Here is a 21,061-nt window from a genome sequence, read left to right on the forward strand (position 1 = left end):
ATTGAAGTTAAGACTCGCATGACATAAACTGGGCCAGTTTAAGTGTATAATTCAGTGGCCTTTAGTTCACGTTCGAAGCGCACAGCCATCCCCTCTATCCAGTTCCAAAACAGTCTCACTAACTCCAAAAGCAAATCCCGTCCCCCATGAAGTAGTCACTTCCCATCCCGTCCCCCCAGCCCCAGGCAACTGCCCATCTGTTTTCTGCCTCCATGGACTTTCCTGTTCTAGAAAGTTCACAAAAATGCAGTCACGCCATAGGGGACCGTTTGTGTCCAGATTCTTAGGTGTTGCTAATAATGTTTACAAAGTATCTATCACCATTGTTCGTTCTGGTGAGCGCCCAGTAATTTTCAGTCTCTGTGCATGTAACGGCTTCTGATTACAAAGAAAGAAAACAAACGATGACGTGATTTTTGTCAGGCAAATCCCATCACTTTGAAGTAGCGACTAGTAAAGACCAAAGGAAGGACAAGCGACTCAAAGACCCTCAGTAGTGACCCTAGACGCACAGCTGAGAGGCTCGCGCCCCAGGGCCGTGCCCCCGTCTCAGTGTGGGTCCCCCCCCGCCCGGCTTCTTCCCATCCCTTGGGGCTTAGCTGAACTGTGAGCCCACAGTGCGTCCTGCCTGAAACTCCATCCTCAGCGCCCCACGGCCGCTCCCTAACCCGGCGCTGCGCGTCCTTTCCAGCCCCTGGCTGTTCACACGTACGACGTCCTTACTTATCGCCAGTCTCTTTCTCCTAGAGGAAGACCCCTGAAAACCTGGCACTTGCCATGCTTAGTCAGTATCCCACCTGGAGGGCAGGACCAGGCAACGGCAGAGACTAAGGACATTTCTGCTGAGTGAGTGTCTAATAAATAAACGAATAGGTGATTTTATGGAGAGAAAAATAATCCCGGCTTCCCTACGTTAACACCTTCCTAGTCGTGTTTTATGGGACAGCGCTCTTCTGAGTCCCCCGTGGAGATGCTGTGGGCAGAGCGCCTGCCAGCGTGGCGGCCCCAGGAACCTCTCTAGACGCTGCATGGGGAGTGGAGACCGCAGCCGTCAGTGGCCTTTGGTGTTGAAAACACCGGAGTGTGGGTGAAAGCTTATCTGCACTGCACATACCTAGCCTTTCATGGGTGCATCCTGGGGGCGGGGAGCGATGTAAACTTGTAGACTATTGATAGGAAGTATCACCAATCCATCAGGAGTCAGGGTTGTAAATGCGGTGAAAGAACTCTGAAGCCTGACCGTCCAAGGCCAGGACGCCTTCTTCAGGATGACGTGCTGCCCTGTTGCACTTACCGGACCTCCAATTCCCTCCATGCTGACAGGAGAGTGAGGCTTTTTGAATCTCTCTGGGGTCGTAGGAAACTTGTTAATTTTTCTTTCTAAATGGAAAGAGTATGTGTGTGCGTGTGCGTGTGTGTTCAGGAAAGGAGTCTAGTCCACTGCGCGGGTTTAAAAATCCTTTATTATGGAATCAGTATGTACAAACTCTAACATGAAAATCATGAGTCACGGGGTATCAGCCTATTTACAGTGCTTTTTTGTTTTTTACAAGTTTTTTTTTTACAAGATTACTTCTCCCTAAATAACATAATAGACACACACAGAAATCAAACATTTTTTATTACATACATAAATAAATATTGACTTTAAATGACCTCTCTAAGGGACATGATTTCTACAGGCCATCTGGATGAGAAGGTAGCCGTTGTGTTATCTGCACACTATAATTAAGTCGAGAAAAAGTCGTAACAGCTTTACATACAGACCTCTGTTGATCACCCTGTGAATGGTATAACTTGCTAAAATGTTCAGTAGAGGTAAGCAGCTCAGTCTGGCCATGCAAAACCGAAGATAAGAGTCGCCATCTTTATGCATTTATATTTTAAATGAATCTTAAAGTACATGCAACAGATGTTTAGCCTTTGTGTTCTGGTCACGACGTCAAAGTTTGCGTAACAAGATTGAGATATTTGCAATCGTAGGAATGAGTAAGCTTGAGGAACTCCACAGCACACGGTGTAAGAAAGGGCATTAAGTAGATAAGCCGTTACTCACGTGATACAGACACAAGTCCGAATTCAGCCTTTTAATCGGATTTTTCAGTGTTGATAAAAGATACAATCAAGGGCTTTGTAGTCCAGTGTAATCACTTCCCAGCCGTTCCTACCCCTGCGAATTACTGGGTTCCTCATACAGGGCAAATTCTCATCTGTTCAGTAAACATTACGAAGCAGTGATTCTCAGCTGGGGGTGACCTTACCCCCCAGAGGGCGCGGGCCATGACTAGAGAGCTTGTGGCTGTCACCCCCTGGGGGAGGTGCTCGTGACAACTGCTGGGTGGAGACCTGCGTTGAGCGCCCAGGGGGTGGGCCCCTCGAACAGGGAAACGTGCAGCCCCAAATCTCAACAGCGCTGCGGTGGAGAAACCCTGCTCTATAGATTGGGTATAGGTTCTTTCAGCTTTCTAGGACATAGATCTGTTTTTCAACTTTGAATTTTGTTTAGTAAACATTTCAGAAAATTACCTGTCATAAATATATCATATTAAAACACTAGATGACGTGAAGGGCACACATTTGTTTATAAAAATTGCTCCATAGAGGCCACTTAGAATAAGGGGTAGCACAGATAAATCCATGACTGAGGAGTGAATGTTCTAAGTAAAAAGAGCGCGTGTAGCCTCGATATACATGGAATTAGCCACCTGTCTTTGATGACATCATGTTTGACGAGCTCAGTTTTTTAACGAGTAAATACTATCAGTTAATATACTTTTTCTCACGTGAGAGAAATGCATCCAATTTCCATAAAACGTATCAGAGAGTCAGCCACTAAAACTGTGTTTTAAAATAAGAAACAGATCTTTTTAGCCCTTTATTAGGGCACTCAAATGTTAAAAATTCAAAAAGTAGTAATTATATTTTTGTTCATTTGACTATTATTGAAGATTACTGAAATTCGTAAAAGAAACTCAGGTTTCTCTCATTGCCTAATTAATAGCATTTTCTTCCAATAACACTAACAAAATTTAAATTATTGAATATTATAGCAGGATGAAATGCTCGTAAGAGCTGCTTCAGATTTTTTTAAGGAAGGTGTAAGCTACAGAACCGTTATCTGAACTGAAAATATATTTGCTCAATGTCTCTTACCCAGACAGAAGAAACATAATTAAATTTTATAAAATTAAACTTATTTAATAATTTAATAATATCGTGTATCTATGTATATACGCCTGCATTTTAAACTATACAACAGTACAGAAACTTGCTGGCACGAATACTTGGTGGATTTCTTCATGACAAATTAAGGTAAAAGATAACCTTGTAGCCAATAACGTGAAGTTTTCATTTTTGAAGTTTTAAGAATTTGAAATTCAGAGGCTGGGAATGGCACTAGGATAGCTCATAGTTTCGGAGAAGGTCTCTGTGTTTGCTCAAGCTCAAGGGCATTTGAAATGAAGGCTGTTCCTGTTCTCTCCATTCAAAATTTGGAACTCTTGGAACCAGGTGACTTCAGGACAGCCTGTGCTAAAGTCCATCCCAGGCCACGTTAGGAGCTGCAGAAAAACAGCCGGAAGCGCCGTGAACTTCCGTTCTGAGATTTCCCACGGAGCCGCGTGTCCAAAGTTGCAGAACACTGTCTGCCTTATCGACTTTTAAACAATTTTAATGCACGGGAAGCAGTTTTCAGTATCCTCTTTCAGGGATCCATGCCTACAGACTGTGTTCCCTAAGGCTAGGCATCGATTTGGTAACAGAGTCTGTCTGCGTTCTGCATGGCTTCCGCTCTTAGAGTGGGAAGCCTCACAAAAGCCAACACGTTCTCTCTCCTCTTCACCCCACCAGGAGCGGTCAGGGCGCCCGCAGGCTCTCAGGAAACGTAACAAAACGACCAGTTCCAAGTCCCACCGTGAAAACCCAAGGGAAGTGTACTGAAAATTTCCTTGTTTTACTTGTGTAGGTCATGAAACGAGGAGGCCTAGCCTTTAAAATGTTCAATTTTTTAAGTTGCTCTTTTCTCATAGTGTCAATACTGACGGGGAAAATAGATGACCCTAATGATCTGCAGGAGAACTGTGTCTTTATCCACCATTGCTGAGCTGGGAAAACAAGTTCTTCCGAGATGCGTCCTCAAGGTGTACGTGTGTGTACGTGTGAGTCTATGAGTGTGTGTATGTATGTGTGTTTGCGCCTATGTGTATACGTATACACACGGAAGCACGCAGACGCACATACATACGTGCCTGTTTCAAAACATACATATGGGTATTCCCTCGAGGAAAAAACTATATTAAACTAAACATTTCTGGTTTAAGGCTGCCGCGACACACCCTGCAATACTGTATACTGACAACGTGTTTGACTTGCGTTCATGCTCTGAGGGCTTAGCGTGGAACCTGGGAAATTTTTCAAATAAGGTATAATACTACATCTGTAGGAGTAAAGGAAGGTTAGTCAAAGGCAAGTAGCTGTCCTTCTCCACCAACCAAAGCCCTTCCGCCTTTTCTACATTACGGATAGTATTCTACCATGTCAAGAGCTTGCTTTCGTTAAGAAAAGGCAAATCTCAGTGAAGATTTGAAAATATTCAATCGTTGGGATTCCTTCATTTCAAGCAAGAGGTTTTGCAAAGTCTTAGATACATGAAAGCTGCAAAACAAAGCACGTCAGCAGCCGTTTCCCACATTAAGGAAAAGCATAAATAGCGTAGCAGGGAAATCTCTCACAGTACAGGATGAAATGTTAAAAAGCATCCCCAGAAAAGACTTTTAGTTTCTCCAGGGCAGACTCTGGATAGCAGCGTAAGGCACTGACTCCTTTCTGCTGTGGATGTCTTCCCTAAACCCTCATCGACAGGCTGCACTCTTCTTTGCCTTTGTAGGAAATGAAGCTTAGGTGCTGGAAGTGGGAACATTTTAAGTCTAAATTAATTGGCATATTTCAGGTCACAAGTTTTCAGCTAAAAAATCACGTGATAAAAAATCATCTTAAGAAGTATTTGAATAAATAGGGCCAAAAAACCGTATAGTCTTCAGTCGATTTTGCAAACCAAACCAATAATTTAATTTTAAAATGTTTATTGAGTAACGTGACACTTACTATGTGTACGCTTAGCATGCTTATTACATGTATAAACTGTGTATTTGTTACGCCGGTGTCTCTTGAGAATTTGCCGCTCTAAATTCAGGGAAGTCTCAGGTCTGCAGTAATTCACTTGAGATCATAGCTAAACCATGTATGGAAACAGATTTTGCAGTGAAACAGGCCTGGCCTTCGTGTTCTCTCCATTCTCACAGGAAACTGTGTCCACGTCCACCATCTCACCACTTGTCCCTGGTGTCCAGGCGCGTCCGAGACAGACAGAAGCGTTTAGTGCAGTAAAGTTAGATGGGGCGGGAGGTCCTATGGGAAAGGCCTGGTGCCCCCGTAAGCGGGCGCGGCCGGTCCTCGAAGGTCTGCGAGCTTACACGCTCGCTCGGGGTTCAGACATCTCCGGGAACAGGTCAGTATCTTTCTGGAGGAGGCCTGTAATGGTGTGAATGACGGTGTTTCAGGTGGGGTCCTAGGGAGACAGAACAGACACATCAGTCGGTCGTGGCGCTTTCCCCGGCTGGGTGAACGGACAGTAGGAACGCGCTGACTGCGGTGAACGCCTTGGCCCCGGGCCCGCGCTCCCTCCTGTCCAGGTCCCTCCTCTCCCGGCTCTGAACGTGCAGAGAGACAGCCACTCACTCTCCCTCTCTTCTCTCTGCCTTCCCCCCGCGCTTTGGTTCCCTCCCTAACGCCAAAAAATCACAAGAGAAAGAAGACAAGCCCCTTTCTTTAGGCTCACAATTATATAAACCAAAATCCTTTGCATTTCCTCAAGAAAGTTTAAAACTTAACCCATGCTCTCATTACACAGAATTTCAGTGGAGGCACATGGGGACCGCATTCACCCTTATAAGCGTAAGGGGCCATCGAGCTCTTCCACGTGATGGTTTTTTCCTTTAAATTCGAAGTGCAGAAAGCTACTGGGGGGCAAATTTGATCCATCATTTTTTAAAAAACAAGTAAAACTAGAATGACTTCTCAGTTTTCTTAACACATAAACTTAAAAAGCCACGTCAAAGGTTTAAGCTAGAAAAGCAAAGTGCATAACTTAAAAACCAACAAGACGCTCACTGTTTTGAAACAACACGTGACAATTATTTGTAACGTAGCAGTAAGTCAAGTAGATTGATTTGGGTCATGTTATGAAGAAAATTCATGTAATAGATTATAGTAACAATATATGTAATAAGAAAGTAAGCTCCGTAGCCAAATACTATTTGCTATTTTGTCATAGTTGAACATCTTAATTTAAGAAACAAAAATGCAGATTGATATGAGATGATAGATTTTTTTCCCTCCCATGTGTATCTTGGTTAAAAGACAAGGAGAAAGCACGCATCATGTAGGGGAAAAAAATGGAAGTATGGAAAAGGAAGTAACAGAAAGGAAGGCAGGGAGGGAGGGAGGAGGGAGCAGGGCCAGGAAGCGTGTAAGGTGGGCTGCGGGCAGCAGGCGTGGCCGCCAGGAAAAGCACATACAAAGGCCTGGAAGAAGTTCAGGTTCCGAGAATTCCCTATCCATAGGAATCTGCAGTGATCTGTTGATTTTCGTTTTTTCAGCAAGACTTTCTCTGTGTCCCCAAAGCTGGCGGGGGCCCCCGGCACTCACTGTGCGCAGCTGAGGGTGGGAGGTCGGGGGTCCGGAAGGTCCTGATGGTGGCGGGTCCCTCCCCGCCCGCGGTCAGCACCTGCACCTCCAGACGGTAGAGGGTGGCCGGCCGCAGACCTGGCACCGTGAGCACGGAGCGATCCTGAGGGAGGACAGGAGAGGACGCGCCCGTTAGGCACCTCTTGACCACAAAGCCACACGACGGACTCTCTCATTCTCTGCCCATTTCCTCCCGCCCGCACGCCCGCGATCACCGTGTAAACGCAGGTGCAGTTGCTTTGACACCCCAGCGTGGTCGGTCGAACGTCTGTCCCTGTTTGCTAGAGTCCTGCCCTGCCGGGCAGCCTCGGCAGTGAGAGCCCAGCTCTTGGCAGCCGGGGCCAGTCTCAGGGCTCACCCCGGGACCGCATTTTGTATTCCTCAACCCAAGACTTTCCCATGGTTTAAAGTTTTCATCTGCACATCTTGTGGTGTGAATTCTTCATGATCCACATTTCCGTAAGCGAGCCAACTGTGTTCCTTAAGATGCAGTATCTATCTATCTATCTGTCAATGCCCATAGCCAACAGTGTTTATTTTTATGCCAACACATTTTTCTCAAAACTCAATAAAACCTAATATATACACACATAGAAAAATTACTTTCCAATTCCATGGAATTTTTCCTTCCAGGATTTAAGGGTTTTTTGGTTTGCTTTTTCTTCTTCTTTTTGGAGCAGGAGTTGGATATTCTAAGGGCATTTTTAGAGCTGGTAGAAGCCGGTACATGGGTTTTTTTTTCAAGCCAAGGAATTAGTGGCCTGGAAGACAGGCCAGCTCATTACGGGCTCTGGCCAGATTTGAAGCGGGGAAACGGAGAGAAAGAAGAAGGTTCTCTTAGCTATTTTTCCCCAAATTTAACCCTTCCAACAGGGCCTGTCCACTTGGGCCAGAGGGACACAGGCTTCACAAAGGAGAATAAAGTGGTTACACCGCGTGCGTCCCGTGTCGACAGGAGACGTGGGTTGAAGAGGGGCTCTAGTAATCACAGTTCATCTAGACGACTGTTCACGGCAACACTTGTGTGGTGTCTTTCAGTACCTGCGAAATAATACGCTCGGGAGAAGACAACGCACACACGCGGCTCAACAACTGGCCCCAGCGTGATGGGACGTGGGCGCCGACAGTGAGTAACCCCCCTGCGGTGCGGGTACCGGCCCGAGGGCCCGGGAGGGAGGGGCACCCACCGCCGGGAGGATCTGGGACTGCAGGATGAGGCTGTTGGGAAGGCCGTTCTGCCTGCTCTCGGTCGTGACCTCGGCCCACGTCACGTGGAAGCCAGTCACAGGCCGCTGGACGGTGGCCTTGCTCAGCTGCCAGGAGAAGCGCCCCGTGACGTTCGTGTCCTGGACCACAAAGGAGGCCGACAGGTTCTCGGGTTTGGCTTGCACTTTGGAATGAACGGGACCTGGAGCAGCGGGAAGAGGAAGGCCGGGTCAGGGGATGCAGAGCGCGAGAGGGGCCCTAGGCGGCAGGTATGTCCCGTGGGGTTCGGCCGGCCGCCTCGGGAGCGCGGGGTCAGACAGTCGCCCCGGCGAGCTGTGCAGAGGCAGCCTCAGCCCTGCCCCTTCGTGCCACGTGCTTCTGCTCCCTTGGGCACTACGTGGAGAGTCCTGCTTTGGGGGTGGAAGACAGAGGAAGAATTTTGGAATGTGGCGGGACCTGGCCACTTAGAGAACAGGAGCGACTGCAGTGAGACGGGTGAATATTCAAGGTACTACAAGAGTCGTCGGAAGTTACTAGAAGGCGCCCAGGGGTCTGCGTCTGAGAATAGCTGCCCCCGTTCTAGGAGAGGCTTGGGAAGGTAAAGACGGGGCGTTCGGAAAGCGTGTCGAGGTGACGCCCATGGCAGAGGGCCGGGATAAAAGTGAAATCATTTACATAAAGTGCGCCAAAGCAGAAGCAGTACACAGACCCTCGGCTTCATTTCTAAAGGGCTGACACGCCAGCAAAGGCTGTCCGCCAGAGCTGCTGCAATGAGGGTGTAATGCGTGCCTTCATACGTATGTTACCTCCCAACTGGGCCGGCACGCTGCAGTTTAGAAAGGGGGATACTTTGGGTTTGTAGGCTCTTGTGAAATGCGGTCTGGAAATGTGTACAGAGTTGCCGACATCACAGCCGCAACCTTGGAAGTTCGCGTGAAACGTACCTGCGTCGCCGGGGCAGCTGACGTGCTTGTGGCTTTTGCCCTTCAGAGCGGAGCACGGTGGGGTCGTAAAGAAAACGGTTTCTGCTTTCAAGCGGCCCTTTGGCCGTGTGGGTTGGACGGTCACCTTGTATTTGCAGGAAAATTCCAGATCTTGAAGAATCATGTAATTTTCCTGGAGAGAGAGAGAATACGCTAACGGTAAATCTCACGAGGGTACGAAATTGGCAGGAGAGGAAATCCTACCTCCACCAAGGCTGTCTTCCTATATATGGGACGTGTGCAACACGGCTTTCACAAAAAGTGCAAAGGAGACAGGGGCCCTGCTTTCATTTACTACAACTGTGAGAGGCTCCCATGGGGTGGGACACAGGCTCCAGAACCCGACAGGACGGCAGCGCTAGGTGGGAGGCAGCGCAGTGGGTAACGCTGTAGACAGACACCTAAGTTGTCAATACAAAAAAAGCTAACTCGGGCTTCTCTGAGACACAGGCGTGCTTTAGCTGTGAGTGTTTCCTTACGGAAAGGAAGACATTCTTGAGCTGTGTATTGCCTCCCCTGCTGGGAGGGCTGTGATTGCCCCCGGCCGGAACTTTGCGATGAAACAGGATTACGAAAACCAGACTCAACTGCGGGCGGAGTGAGAGGCTGAGGGTACAACCTTACGCTAACGGGAGAGCTGACACTGACGGGCCTAACGAGCTTGTGCGAGGATTCTTCGCCTATGGGTGTTGGGTGTGCGTGCCCGTTCTAGGGTGTAGTTGTCAGGGCTTCGTGTACATGTACGAGAGCTGCAGCAGGAGCATCTCTGGGACCCTTAAAGGCACATCACAGGACGGGCCGTATCTTTCATTACCTGGACAAGTTGGTGGAAGTTAGGGATGCAGCAAAGGCGATGCTGAATGATAGTGTCGTATAGAAATTCCCTGGGGGAAATGAGGCCTTTTAGGTCATTGTGCCGAGTCAAAACCCAGAAAACAATTCAGAGCTTTCGTGCCATTAAGATGAGACGCCCAGAGGCTGGCAGCGTTTCCCCTGTGTCCTGGGAGCTCCCCGCAAGCTGTGTCCTGAATGTCTGCAGCTCAGGGCCCGCCCTGTGCTGACCGATGACGTGTGAGGTGGTGAAGGGCCGAGAGATGAGTGAACAGGTGACCCTGTGTCTCCCGCTCCCACCTGGTCATGGGTCCCTTAGGGAGCCCCGTGAGGATGAGTTACCCACTGGACACACGGCCTGCACCTCTCTCTGTCCAGCTTCGTCCCCCGATCAGGTGAGTCTAGAAGCCGTTCAGAATCCGGCATTTCGGCCACCTCCTCACCTGGGTCACGCCCGAGGATGCCTCCGCCCCGGCGGATTCGTTGTGGGCACAGACTTCCGGAAACCACTGCACATGATACCGACTGACACCGGGATCTGTAAGGTCAACACCCATCAGCAAAAGAGAACAGTCTGCAAGTCACAGTGCACGCAGCCCCAAGTCCTGAAAGCACGACAGACCAGGAAGGAAGGACAGAGTCCTGCAGGTGATCCAGAATTGCGTACACCAGCCAGAGGAGGTGGTCTCCCAAAATTCTGACTAGAGTCGGGGGAAAAAGCAATAAGCCATCAAAGGAAAAGCGAATTGCAATACGAGAACCACACAGAAAAAAATAATTAGCAAAGTCACAGCAAAACGACTCCACAGAGGTCTTGAGAATAACCTCGCCATGGTGTCCACAGTCATAAGTCCCCCAACGAAGGGTAGCACTCAGCAGCCGTTCTCCTATTTCCTAGGCTCTAAGAGAGACTCGTGTCAAGTCTCTGAATCCTACATTTTTCTGACGAAGCTGATGGAGAGGCTGTCAAGCCCAGGCAGGAACAAAAGCCTTTCCCTCAACTTGAAGACCTGGCCCTTCAGATGTGCTCCATCTCGAGCCTTGCTGTGACAGGCCCCCTCATCAGAAGATACAGGGTGAACAGCCTCCTGGTGCCTTAACGGTAAGTGCATCCTTGCAGTGCGTGTGCGCGATCGCTACGGAAACGAGGCCTGCTCTCAAAGCCAGCCCAGCATACGGGCTCCTTAAACGTTTCCACTTCCAGCTGGAGCAGCGCGTTTTCTGCACGTGTCTTTACTTTGGCCGACCGAGTGGAAAAAAAGACACCGTGATGAGAAGCCGGTCACTGAGTGTGGGAAAGGAGGTCCGGGCCATCCTGGGCTTAATAATCACCCCAGTGTGTCCCCGGGTGTGAAAGGCACCGCTTCCCTGGGTGATTAGCATCTCGTCCGAATGCTCACGCCAAGTGTTTGATGGAGGTTTTCCGAGGGGAAAACTCTTGGATGAAATCGGGTGGTTCTGGTGGGAACTTGCTCTGAGCACTTTGGAACGAGAAAAGAACTTTCAATCTGAGAAAATAAACAGCAAGTGGGCACCAATGGTGTTTAGCTAAAAGGGGAACCCTCTGACTAGAGGTTTTTAACTCTTTACATGGCAGACATCAGGGGCTTTTTTTTTAAGAAAAGAATTGCACGTTATACATTAAGGCTGAAGTCAGTCATTGAGTGAATTCAAATCCTTTCTTTCAACAAGTGGTGCTGCTCTAGGCATCGCAGTGAAATAACCTCCCAGGAGCAGCTGCTCTCACGCCTCTTAAATCCTAAGGGGGCTGGACAAGTAATAAAGTACATGAGTCAGGTCTCAGGTCGGAGGGAGATGAGCCTACAGCTGAACACGGAGGGCGAGAGAGGTACAGCGTCCCGACAGAGGGTTGCGACTGTCACTGAAACGCTGGCGCAGCTCAGAGGAGCTGACCTCGCAGGGGAACCTGGAAGGAGGTTGGCACTGGGCCTGCTCGGTGTGGATAACAGGGCAGGGCACCGTCCCACACAACTGTCTGCCACAACGAAAGCTTCTGTATGTGGTGACCCGTCGTCACCACATTGCTGCTGCAGCTGAGGAATCAAATTCTTAAGTCACTGAAATCAATTTAAAATTCAGCGGCTCCACGGGGCTCGTGGCTCCCACATCGGACGGAGTAGCAAGTTCCAAAGTCGGGCACACAGCAGGGCTGACATTCCCTGGTCCGGAGCAGCCGGGGCTGGACTCCAGTTTGCTGCACTCCAGTGCTAGGACGTGTGATTGATACCCGTGGCTCCAGGTCTCCTAAGAACCCCACACACATCTGACAGCATAACTGTGTTTCCATAAGAGGACGCGCCGAGCGACACGTCGGAGCCCTCAGCTCTCAGCTCCGCCCTGCCCGAGTCCACGCCTACTCTGGATCTGCCACCTCCGTGAAGAATTTCACCCAAGCCCAAGGCTTTCCAAGACGGCTCTGCGTTTCTACCTCCACCTGAGCTGTTCCCTGGAGGAGCTGGTGTTCCCAGCTTCCTGTCCCATGTAGATGCTTTTCAAACTCAGCGCTTCTAAAACCACACCCTTGATCCCTGCCCTCAATTGCCCTTGCGTTCAGCTTGCCTCTTATTTAATCACGCCTTTTTGTTTTCTGTATCTGTGACATCTTGCAGCCTTGCAGACCCTGCCGGGACCGCCCTCGCAGGGTGGCCGCTGCCCCGTGCAGACCAGCTGACCCAGAGCCCCTCCCCAGCACCTCCTCTGTGGGGCCCTCACACTCTGGGCCACCACCCTCGTCACCCCAGGGCCAGGTAGGTGGGGACAGCCCCTGAGCCAGAGCCAATCCTGACTAGCCAATCCTGAGACCATCTTGCCTTTCCTACTCGCCAGAGGAAAGGCTTCTGAGCACAGTTTCCTGCTTCCTGACCGACCCTGGTGCCTCCCCACGTGGCCCGAGTGGTGGGAGGGTCCACCTCCCGGGAGCCGTGAGTAACAAACTACCTTCTCAGTGGCCGTTGTCTCTGTTGCCTTCACCAGACCCGAATAAAACCCACTCCTTTAAGACGTGATTAAAATGAACAGGCTGTCTTTTAAGCAGTCCTTCATGGCACTTTTTCAGACACATACACAGCAGTCCACACTCTTCCAAGCTTAATCAAAAACTGGCATGCGTTTCTCATGCAGGTCTACACAATCGGTTCTCGTTATTCACACAAGTGAGGGTTTAGAAAATCACCGTGAATGCAGAATTAGCAAAGCCGGGATGGCTGTTTCTTGGAGAAATACAGTGTTAGTTTCCCCATGAGCTGCTGGTCACCACATTTTTGCCAGCCAGTCAATACATAATCTTATTTTATGTGTGTTTTTCTTTTTTAAAAACTTATTTAATAAAGTCATAATTAACTGTAATATTTCTTTACTTAAAAAACTCTAGTTGAAATTATTTTCATGATCCTGGGTAGCAGGACAGTAAACTTCTTTTGCTTTCAGCCTCACAATAACGCCTCCACTGTACTTTTTTTTTAATCCATCACCATCTCAAAAACGACAAATTTAGACACTTTTTTTACCTTTTCGGAACTTCATCACACACTACCAACGTGACTAGCACCTCCCAGGCAGCCTCATGCATCAATCAGCAAAGGCAGCACTCCACCACTATGCTCGGGGCCACTTTAACCAGGACAAATCTCCAACAAAAAGCAAGGAAATGCAGCACAACAGACCAGAAACCCACGGCGCTAAACAGACCGGGCAGAGGATGTGTCGCCAGCGTGAGAGTGGAAATGAGAGGGCGGCGTCCCCTCAGCTTCAGGTGGGAACGTGTACGTGGGGCGACTCAAGCCCATCGCCACTCCCTGTACGAGCACCCCCCAGGGCTGGTTAGGGGTTACAAATAAACCTTAGTGACCACACGAGTCTTCAAATACACACTCTGTGAGCATCCACTGTGTCTCCTTTCATTTTAAAATCAGTAGCATAAGGTAGCGTTTTTTTTTTTCTTTCGGTACGTGGGCCTCTCACTGCTGTGGCCTCTCCCGTAGCGGAGCACAGGCTCCAGACGCACAGGCTCAGCGGCCATGGCTCACGGGCCCAGCCGCTCCGCGGCACGTGGGATCTTCCCGGACCGGGGCACGAACCTGTGTCCCCTGCATCGGCAGGCGGACTCTCAACCACTGCGCCACCAGGGAAGCCCCCTCCCTCTTCTTAAACCCCTTGCCCGCCTCAGCTTCTGTCTCAAATCTCCCCGTGTTCTCCAGCTCCTCTGGGCACTCACTTGCACTGTCCTCTGCTGCATTGCCCCTCTTTGTGCTGAAACTGGAGTTCCTTCACGCCCGCTCCTGGTCCCTCTTCTCTCTAGGGGATCCCATCCTTATTTAAGAACTTATTTTTAAAGTCTCTGTTATTCTGGTCCAAGTACTACTTTACAACTGTACAGTGTTTTACTATAATAGTTGCTTACAGACACCTGTTTGCAGTGACTTTGCTTAGTTGTAAATAATACTGTTAGCTTGTTTCCATAGAAATATTCCGGCGAATTACTAGTAAATAAGCAAGCAAGTAACAAAGAAGCCAGGGAGAAAAGTGCTTCTGACTCATCCTTATTGTGAATAAACAGAGACTAAAAAAATAATAGAAAAGATCAAAGAAACTAAAAAGCTGGTTCTTTGAAAAGATAAACAAAGTTGATAAACCTTTAGCCAGGCTCATCAAGAAGAAAAAGGGAGAAGGCTCAAATCAATAAAATTCGAAATGAAAAAGGAGACGTTATAACCAACACCAGAGAAATAGAATCCTAAGAGACTACTACAAGCAACTGTATGCCAATAAAACAGACAACCTAGAAGAAATGGACAAACTCTTAGAGAGGTACAATCTCCCAAGACTGAACCAGGAAGAAATAGGACATATGAACAGACCAATTACCAGTACTGAAATTGAAACTGTGATTAAAAAACTCCCAACAACCAGAGTCCAGGACCAGATGGCTTCACAGGCAAATTCTGTCAAACATTTAGAGAAGAGTTAATACCTGTGCTTCTGAAACCATTCCAAAAAACTGCAGAGGAAGGAACACATCCGAATTAATTCTGTGAGGCCACCATCACCCTGATACCCAAACCGGCCAAAGATATCACAAAAAAAGAAAATTATAGGCCAGTGCCTTTGATGAACATAGATGCAAAAATCCTCAACAAAATACTAGCGAACCAAATCCAACAGTATATTAAATGGATCATACACCATGATCAAGTGGGATTTATCCCGGGGATGCAAGGATTTTTCAATATCCTCAAATCAGTGTGATACACCATATTAACAAACTGAAGAGTAAAAACCGTATGATCATCTCAATAACTGCAGAAAAAGCTTTTGATAAAATTCAACATCAATTTCTGATGAAAACTCTCCAGAAAGTGGGCATAGAGGGAACCTACCTCAACATAATGAAGACCATATATGACAAAACCACAGCTAACATCATACTCAACGGTGAAAAGCTGAAAGCATTTCCTCCAAGGTCAGGAACAAGACAAGGATGCCCACTCTTGCCACTTTTATTCAACATAGTTTTGGAAGGCCTAGCAACGGCAATCAGAGAAGAAAGGGAATCCAGATTGGAAAGGAAGATGTAAAACTGTCACTGCTTGCATATGACATGATACCATACATAAAAAAAGCCCTTAAGATACTACCAGAATACTACTAGAGCTCATCAATGAATTCAGTAAAGTTGCAGGATACAAACTTAATATACAGAAATCTGTTGCATTTCTACACACTACAACAAACTATCAGAAAGAGAAATTAAGGAAACAATCCCATTTACCATTGCATCAAAAAGAATAAAATACCATTCATACTCTGGTTTCTCTTCAGATCATATAAATCTTTTGCCTTTTACTAAAGATTTCCATGGAGAGGGGGAAAGAAAAATAAGAATAAGATACCTAGGAATAAACCTACCTGAAGAGGCAAAAGACCTGTACTCCAAAAGCTATAGGATGCTGATGAAAGAAACTGAAGCTGACAGAGATGGACAGTTATACCATATTGTTGGACTGGAAGAATCAATATTGTTATAATAACCATACTACCCAAGGCAATCTACAGATTCAATGCAATCCCTATCAAATTACCAATGGCATTTTTCAAAGAACTAGACCAAAACATTTAAAAATGTCTGTGAAACACAAAAAACCTCAAAATAGCCACAACAATCTTGAGAAGGAAGAACAGAGCTGGAGAAATCACAGCTCCCTGACTTCAGACTATACTACAAAGCTACAGTAAATACTAAGGTACTGGCAGAAAAACAGAAATATAGATCAATGGAACAGGATAGAAAGTCCAGAAATAAACCCACACGCTTATGGTCAATTAATCTATGACAAAGGAGGCAAGAATATACACTGGAGAAAAGACAGTCTCTTCAATAAGTGGTGCTGGGAAAACTGAGCGGCTACATGTAAAAGAAGGAAATTAGAACATTCTCTAACACGATACACAAAAATAAACTCAAAATGGCTTAAAGACTAAAATATAAGTCATGACACCATAAAACTCCTAGGATAGAGTATTGGCAAAATATTCCCTTACATAAATCGTACAAACGTTTTCTTACGTCAGTCTCCCAAGGCAATAGAAATAAAAGCAAAAATAAACAAATGGGACCTATTCAAAATTACAAGCTTTTGCACAGAAAGGAAACCATAAACAAAATAAAAAGATACCCTATGCAATGGGAGAAAATATTTGCAAATGATGCAATCAACAAGGGTTTAATTTCCAAAATATACAAACAGCTCGTAGAGTTTAATAACAAGAAAACAATCCAATCCAAAAATGGGCAGAAGACCTAAATAGACATTTCTCCAAAGAAGACATACAGATGGTCAATAGGCACATGAAAAGATGCTCATTATCGCTAATTATTAGAGAAACGCAAATCAAAACTACAGTGACGTACCACCTCACACCAGTCAGAATGGCGATCATTAAAAAGTCTACAAATAATAAATGCTGGAGAGGATGTGGAGAAAAGTGAATCCTCCTACACTGTTGGTGGGAATGTAAACTGGTGCAGCCACTATGGAGAACAGTAGGGAGTTTCCTCAAAAAACTAAAAATAGCACTACCATATGATCCAGCAATCCCAGTCCTGGGCATATATCCAGACAAAACTATAATTTAAAAAGATACATGCACCCCTGTGTTCGTAGCAGCACTACTTACACTAGCCAAGACATGACAGCAACCTAAGTGTCCATCAACAGATGAATGGATAAAGAAGATGTGGTACAAATAAACAATGGAATATTACTCAGCCATAAAAAAGAATGAAGTAATGCCATTTGCAGCAACATGGATGGACCTAGAGATTGTCATACTAAGTGAAGTAGGTCAGACAGAGAAAGACAAATATCATGATGTCACTTATATGTGAATGTAAAAAAAATTATAAAAATAAAATTACTTACAAAAAGAAACAGACTCCCAGACTTAGAAAAGAAACTTATGATTACCAGAGGGCAAAGGGGGTGGGGGAGGGATAAATTAGGAGTTTGGGATTAGCAGATACAAATGACTGTATATAAAGTAGATAAACAACAACGTCCTACTTTATAGCACAGGGAACTATATTCAATATATTCTAATAACCTATAATGGAAAAGGATGTGATAAAGAATAGACATATATATATGTAATACTGAATCACTCTGCTGTATACCTGAAACTAACACAACATTGTAAATCAACTAATACTTCAATAAAAAGTTCTTTGTTTTGGGGGAAAAAAGAGGGAAAGAAAAATGAAAGGACATTGATGCCCTACACTAGCTGCTTACAACAATAATCAAATCTGGGTAAAAGGTAGAGAAAGATGAAACAGTATAACTCCTAGGAGATAAGGAGAGTATCTTTGTGACCCTGGCATAAGCAAAGATTTCTTAAACAAAGAGCGGTAAGCCTCAAGGAAACAAAATGATGAACTGATAATCTCTAAAAGTAAGAACTATTAAGAATGTGAAAAAAATAAAAGTAGAAAATACTAAGATGAAACCAGCAGATGACTCATATACTCCACCTATAAAGGACTCTTGCAGGACAGGCTGGCTAAACAGTTGAAAAGTGCTTTGAAAAACAGGAGCTCCATTGCCAGTAAACTTATGAAAAGGTGTTCAACGCCTGGATGACCAGAAGAATGCAAATTCAAACGGCACTGAGCCATCACGTCACACGTACCGGAAAGGCTCAACTGAGAAAGACAGAACATGCCTCATGGGGGAAAGCATGTGGGGCAGTGGGGACCATCTTACCCTCCTGGTGGGAATGTGCACTGGTCCAGCCACTTCGGAAATTCTCAGCATCTTCTAAAGGTCATCATCCTCTATGACCTAAGAATCCCACCCTCTGTGGGGGAATAGGTACACATGTGCATCAACAGACATGTATTCATAGGCTCTTCACAGCAGGGCCATTCTGAATAGCCCATCCCTGGAACAAACCAAATCTCCATCAACTGCTGAAAAGATCTGGACAAACCAAATCTCCATCAACTGCTGTACCAGGGACGACTATGCAGTGATATAAATGGATGAATCACGGCTTCCTGCAACAGGATGGACGGGTTTCCCACATGCAGTGTTCACTGTGAGAAGACTGATGCAAACTGTATGATTCCATCTGTATACATTCAAATACACGTAAAACAAATCTTCAATTTTAGAAGTCAGGAAATGGTGGTTACTATTCTGTGCTTAAGCTGTTTGCACCTCCCGTGTGTGTACATTTTCATTTCCTTACATGAGATGTGTACATTTCCAGTATTATATTAATATGTTGTTTTATTAATATGTCACATGGACATACAATTCTAATTTGAAATTGATAAATACAGTCATCCTTTGGTACCCACTGGAGAGTGGGGATTGGATCCACACCCTGGATACCAAATTCCAGGCTGCTCGAGTCCCACAGTTAGCCCTTCGTATCTGGGGGTTCTGCACGCTTGGATTCAACCAACTGCCAATCTTAAACATTGCACAAAATCCACATTTGGTTGAATTCACAGATACAGAACCCACTGATGTGGAGGGCTTGGCTGTACAATAGATCAAATAAATTTTACAATTTAATATTAACTTAAAACTATCATTAAATGTCATAATATGGATATATTAACATATAGTTTTATAATTAATATTCAATAAATAAAATTTAAATTAACATATGATAGTAATAAAACATTAACATGATTGGTAATGTTATTTTAGCTAGAGAATGAATTTCAGCAGCTTGGAAGAAAATTCTGGAACAAGAAGAGCTCCAACACCAATATCCCCAATGGCTCGTGAGCCAATACCCTGAGTGAAATAGCACTTCAGAAAAATAAGAAGAATTTTAAAAACAATTCTTGAAACAATCTATTGTTTTTTGCTTAAAATAGAGTTTATGTCTTAAATGCACAAAAGTGTTAAATATAAAAATGTATGTCAAGTAACTCTAAAAATACTATTCTAAGAGTACAGAAAACAAAGAAACAAAAGGAATTTATCCCAAAGATAAAGAGAAAAAAGAATCTATTCTATGGGTGACTGTTCATTGCAGTATTGATTGTAAGATGGAAATTCTGAAGGCAGCTAAGTGTGTGACTGTAGTGGAATCATTATGGCATAATATCTATCAAGGCAGCCATTTTAAAATGTTATTAAAAATACCAACAATATAGAATGCCAATTAGCATTTTATGAAAATGTGCTTTACAAACACACACATATACATATAAAACAACTGAGTGAGAAACAGGTATAGGAGACTTCTGAAAGAAAATCCAGTAAAATGCTATTTCTATGAAATACTGAGAAGAGAATCGGCTCTTTTATTCTATTTTCCAAATTATTTGCATTATAGGTCTTCTAATTTAGAACAAGAATTTACAGTGCAAGATAATGACTGTCTCAAGTGTTTGGGACACAAGATCAACCTTCTTAGGAAAGACATGAAGACAGGTTAATATCCCTGAAATGATCAAATGTAAGCAGCAGATTTCAGTATGGGATACAGATTCCTGGGAATCAGAGGCAACCCATTCAGACTTCAGAAGAGCAAGGCATTTAATAATAATTTTTTAAAAAGCATGTGTTTTGTTCAGCTACCGTTTCCTTAATATCAATAGTGTGGCTCGACCGTGACGTTTGCACAAGCACCCTTACATCACAGCGCTCTTCAATGCAAACAACAAATATAAAACTCTTAGAGGAAAACATAGGCAGAACACTCTCTGACATAAATCCCAGCAAAATCATTTTGATCCACCTCCTAGATTAATGAAAATAAAAACAAAAATAAACAAATGGGACCTAATTAAACTTAAAAGCTTTTGCACAGTAAAGGAAACCATAAACAAAATGAAAAGACAACCTACGGAATGGAAGAAAATATTTGCAAACGATGTGACTGACGAGGCATTAATCTCTAAAATATACAGACAATTCACACAGCTCAATATCATGAAAACAAACAACCCAGTGAAAAAAATGGGCAGAAAACCTAAATAGACAGTTCTCCAAAGACATACAGATGGCCAAGAGGCACATGAAAAGATGCTCAACATTGCTAATTATCAGAGAAATGCAAATCAAAACTACAATGAGGTATCACCGCACCCCAGTCAGAATGGCCATCATCAAAAAGTCTACAAACAATAAATGCTGGAGAGGGTGTGGAGAAAAGGGAACCCTCCTGCACTGCTGGTGGGAATGTAAATTGATACAGCCACTATGGAGAACAGTGTGGAGGTTCCTTAAAAAACTAAAAACAGAACTACCATACGACCCAGCAATCCCACTCCTGGGCATATACCCTGAGAAAACCATAATTCAAAAAGAGTCATGTACCACAATGTTCACTGCAGCTCTATTTACAATAGCCAGGACATGGAAGCAACCTAACTGTCCACCAACAGATGAATGGCGATAGAAGATGTGGTACATATATACAATGGAATATTACTCAGTGATAAAAAAGAATGAAACAATGCCATTTGCAGCAACGTGAATGGACCTGGAGATGATCATACTAAGTGAAGTCAGACAGAGAAAGACAAATATCATATGATGTCACTTATGTGCAGAATCTTAAAAAAAAATGACACAAATGAACTTATTTATAAGGCAAAAACAGACTCACAGACTTAGAAAACAAACTTATGGTTACCAAAGGGGAAGGGTGGCCAGGAGGGATAAATTGGGAGATTGGGATCGACATATACACACTACTGTATATAAAATCGATAACTAATAAGGACCTACTGTGTAGCACAGGGAACTCTGCTC

General features: G+C 45.1%; 1 protein-coding gene and 1 pseudogene across 6 annotated transcripts in view; one reads left to right on the top strand and one right to left on the bottom strand.

Annotated features, from left to right (window-relative positions):
• Nucleotides 1–1,441: 1,441 nt before the first annotated feature.
• ANOS1 (anosmin 1) overlaps nucleotides 1,442–21,061 on the bottom strand; it is a 675,260-nt gene continuing 655,640 nt past the window's right edge. For all 6 annotated transcript variants that reach the window (XM_049704920.1, XM_049704921.1, XM_049704922.1 and 3 more), the window contains 5 exons: nucleotides 10,208–10,302; nucleotides 8,895–9,066; nucleotides 7,932–8,152; nucleotides 6,706–6,847; nucleotides 1,442–5,566 (listed from right to left, as the gene is read on the bottom strand). In XM_049704920.1, the coding sequence (XP_049560877.1) occupies nucleotides 5,508–5,566; nucleotides 6,706–6,847; nucleotides 7,932–8,152; nucleotides 8,895–9,066; nucleotides 10,208–10,302 (689 nt within the window). In that variant the 3' untranslated portion in view covers nucleotides 1,442–5,507. The remainder of the gene's footprint in view (nucleotides 5,567–6,705; nucleotides 6,848–7,931; nucleotides 8,153–8,894; nucleotides 9,067–10,207; nucleotides 10,303–21,061) is intronic.
• On the top strand, nucleotides 15,583–15,674 carry LOC117199798 (uncharacterized; annotated as a pseudogene).

The sequence above is a fragment of the Orcinus orca genome, chromosome X (assembly GCF_937001465.1).
Source record: "Orcinus orca chromosome X, mOrcOrc1.1, whole genome shotgun sequence".
Taxonomy (NCBI): Eukaryota; Metazoa; Chordata; class Mammalia; order Artiodactyla; family Delphinidae; genus Orcinus; species Orcinus orca.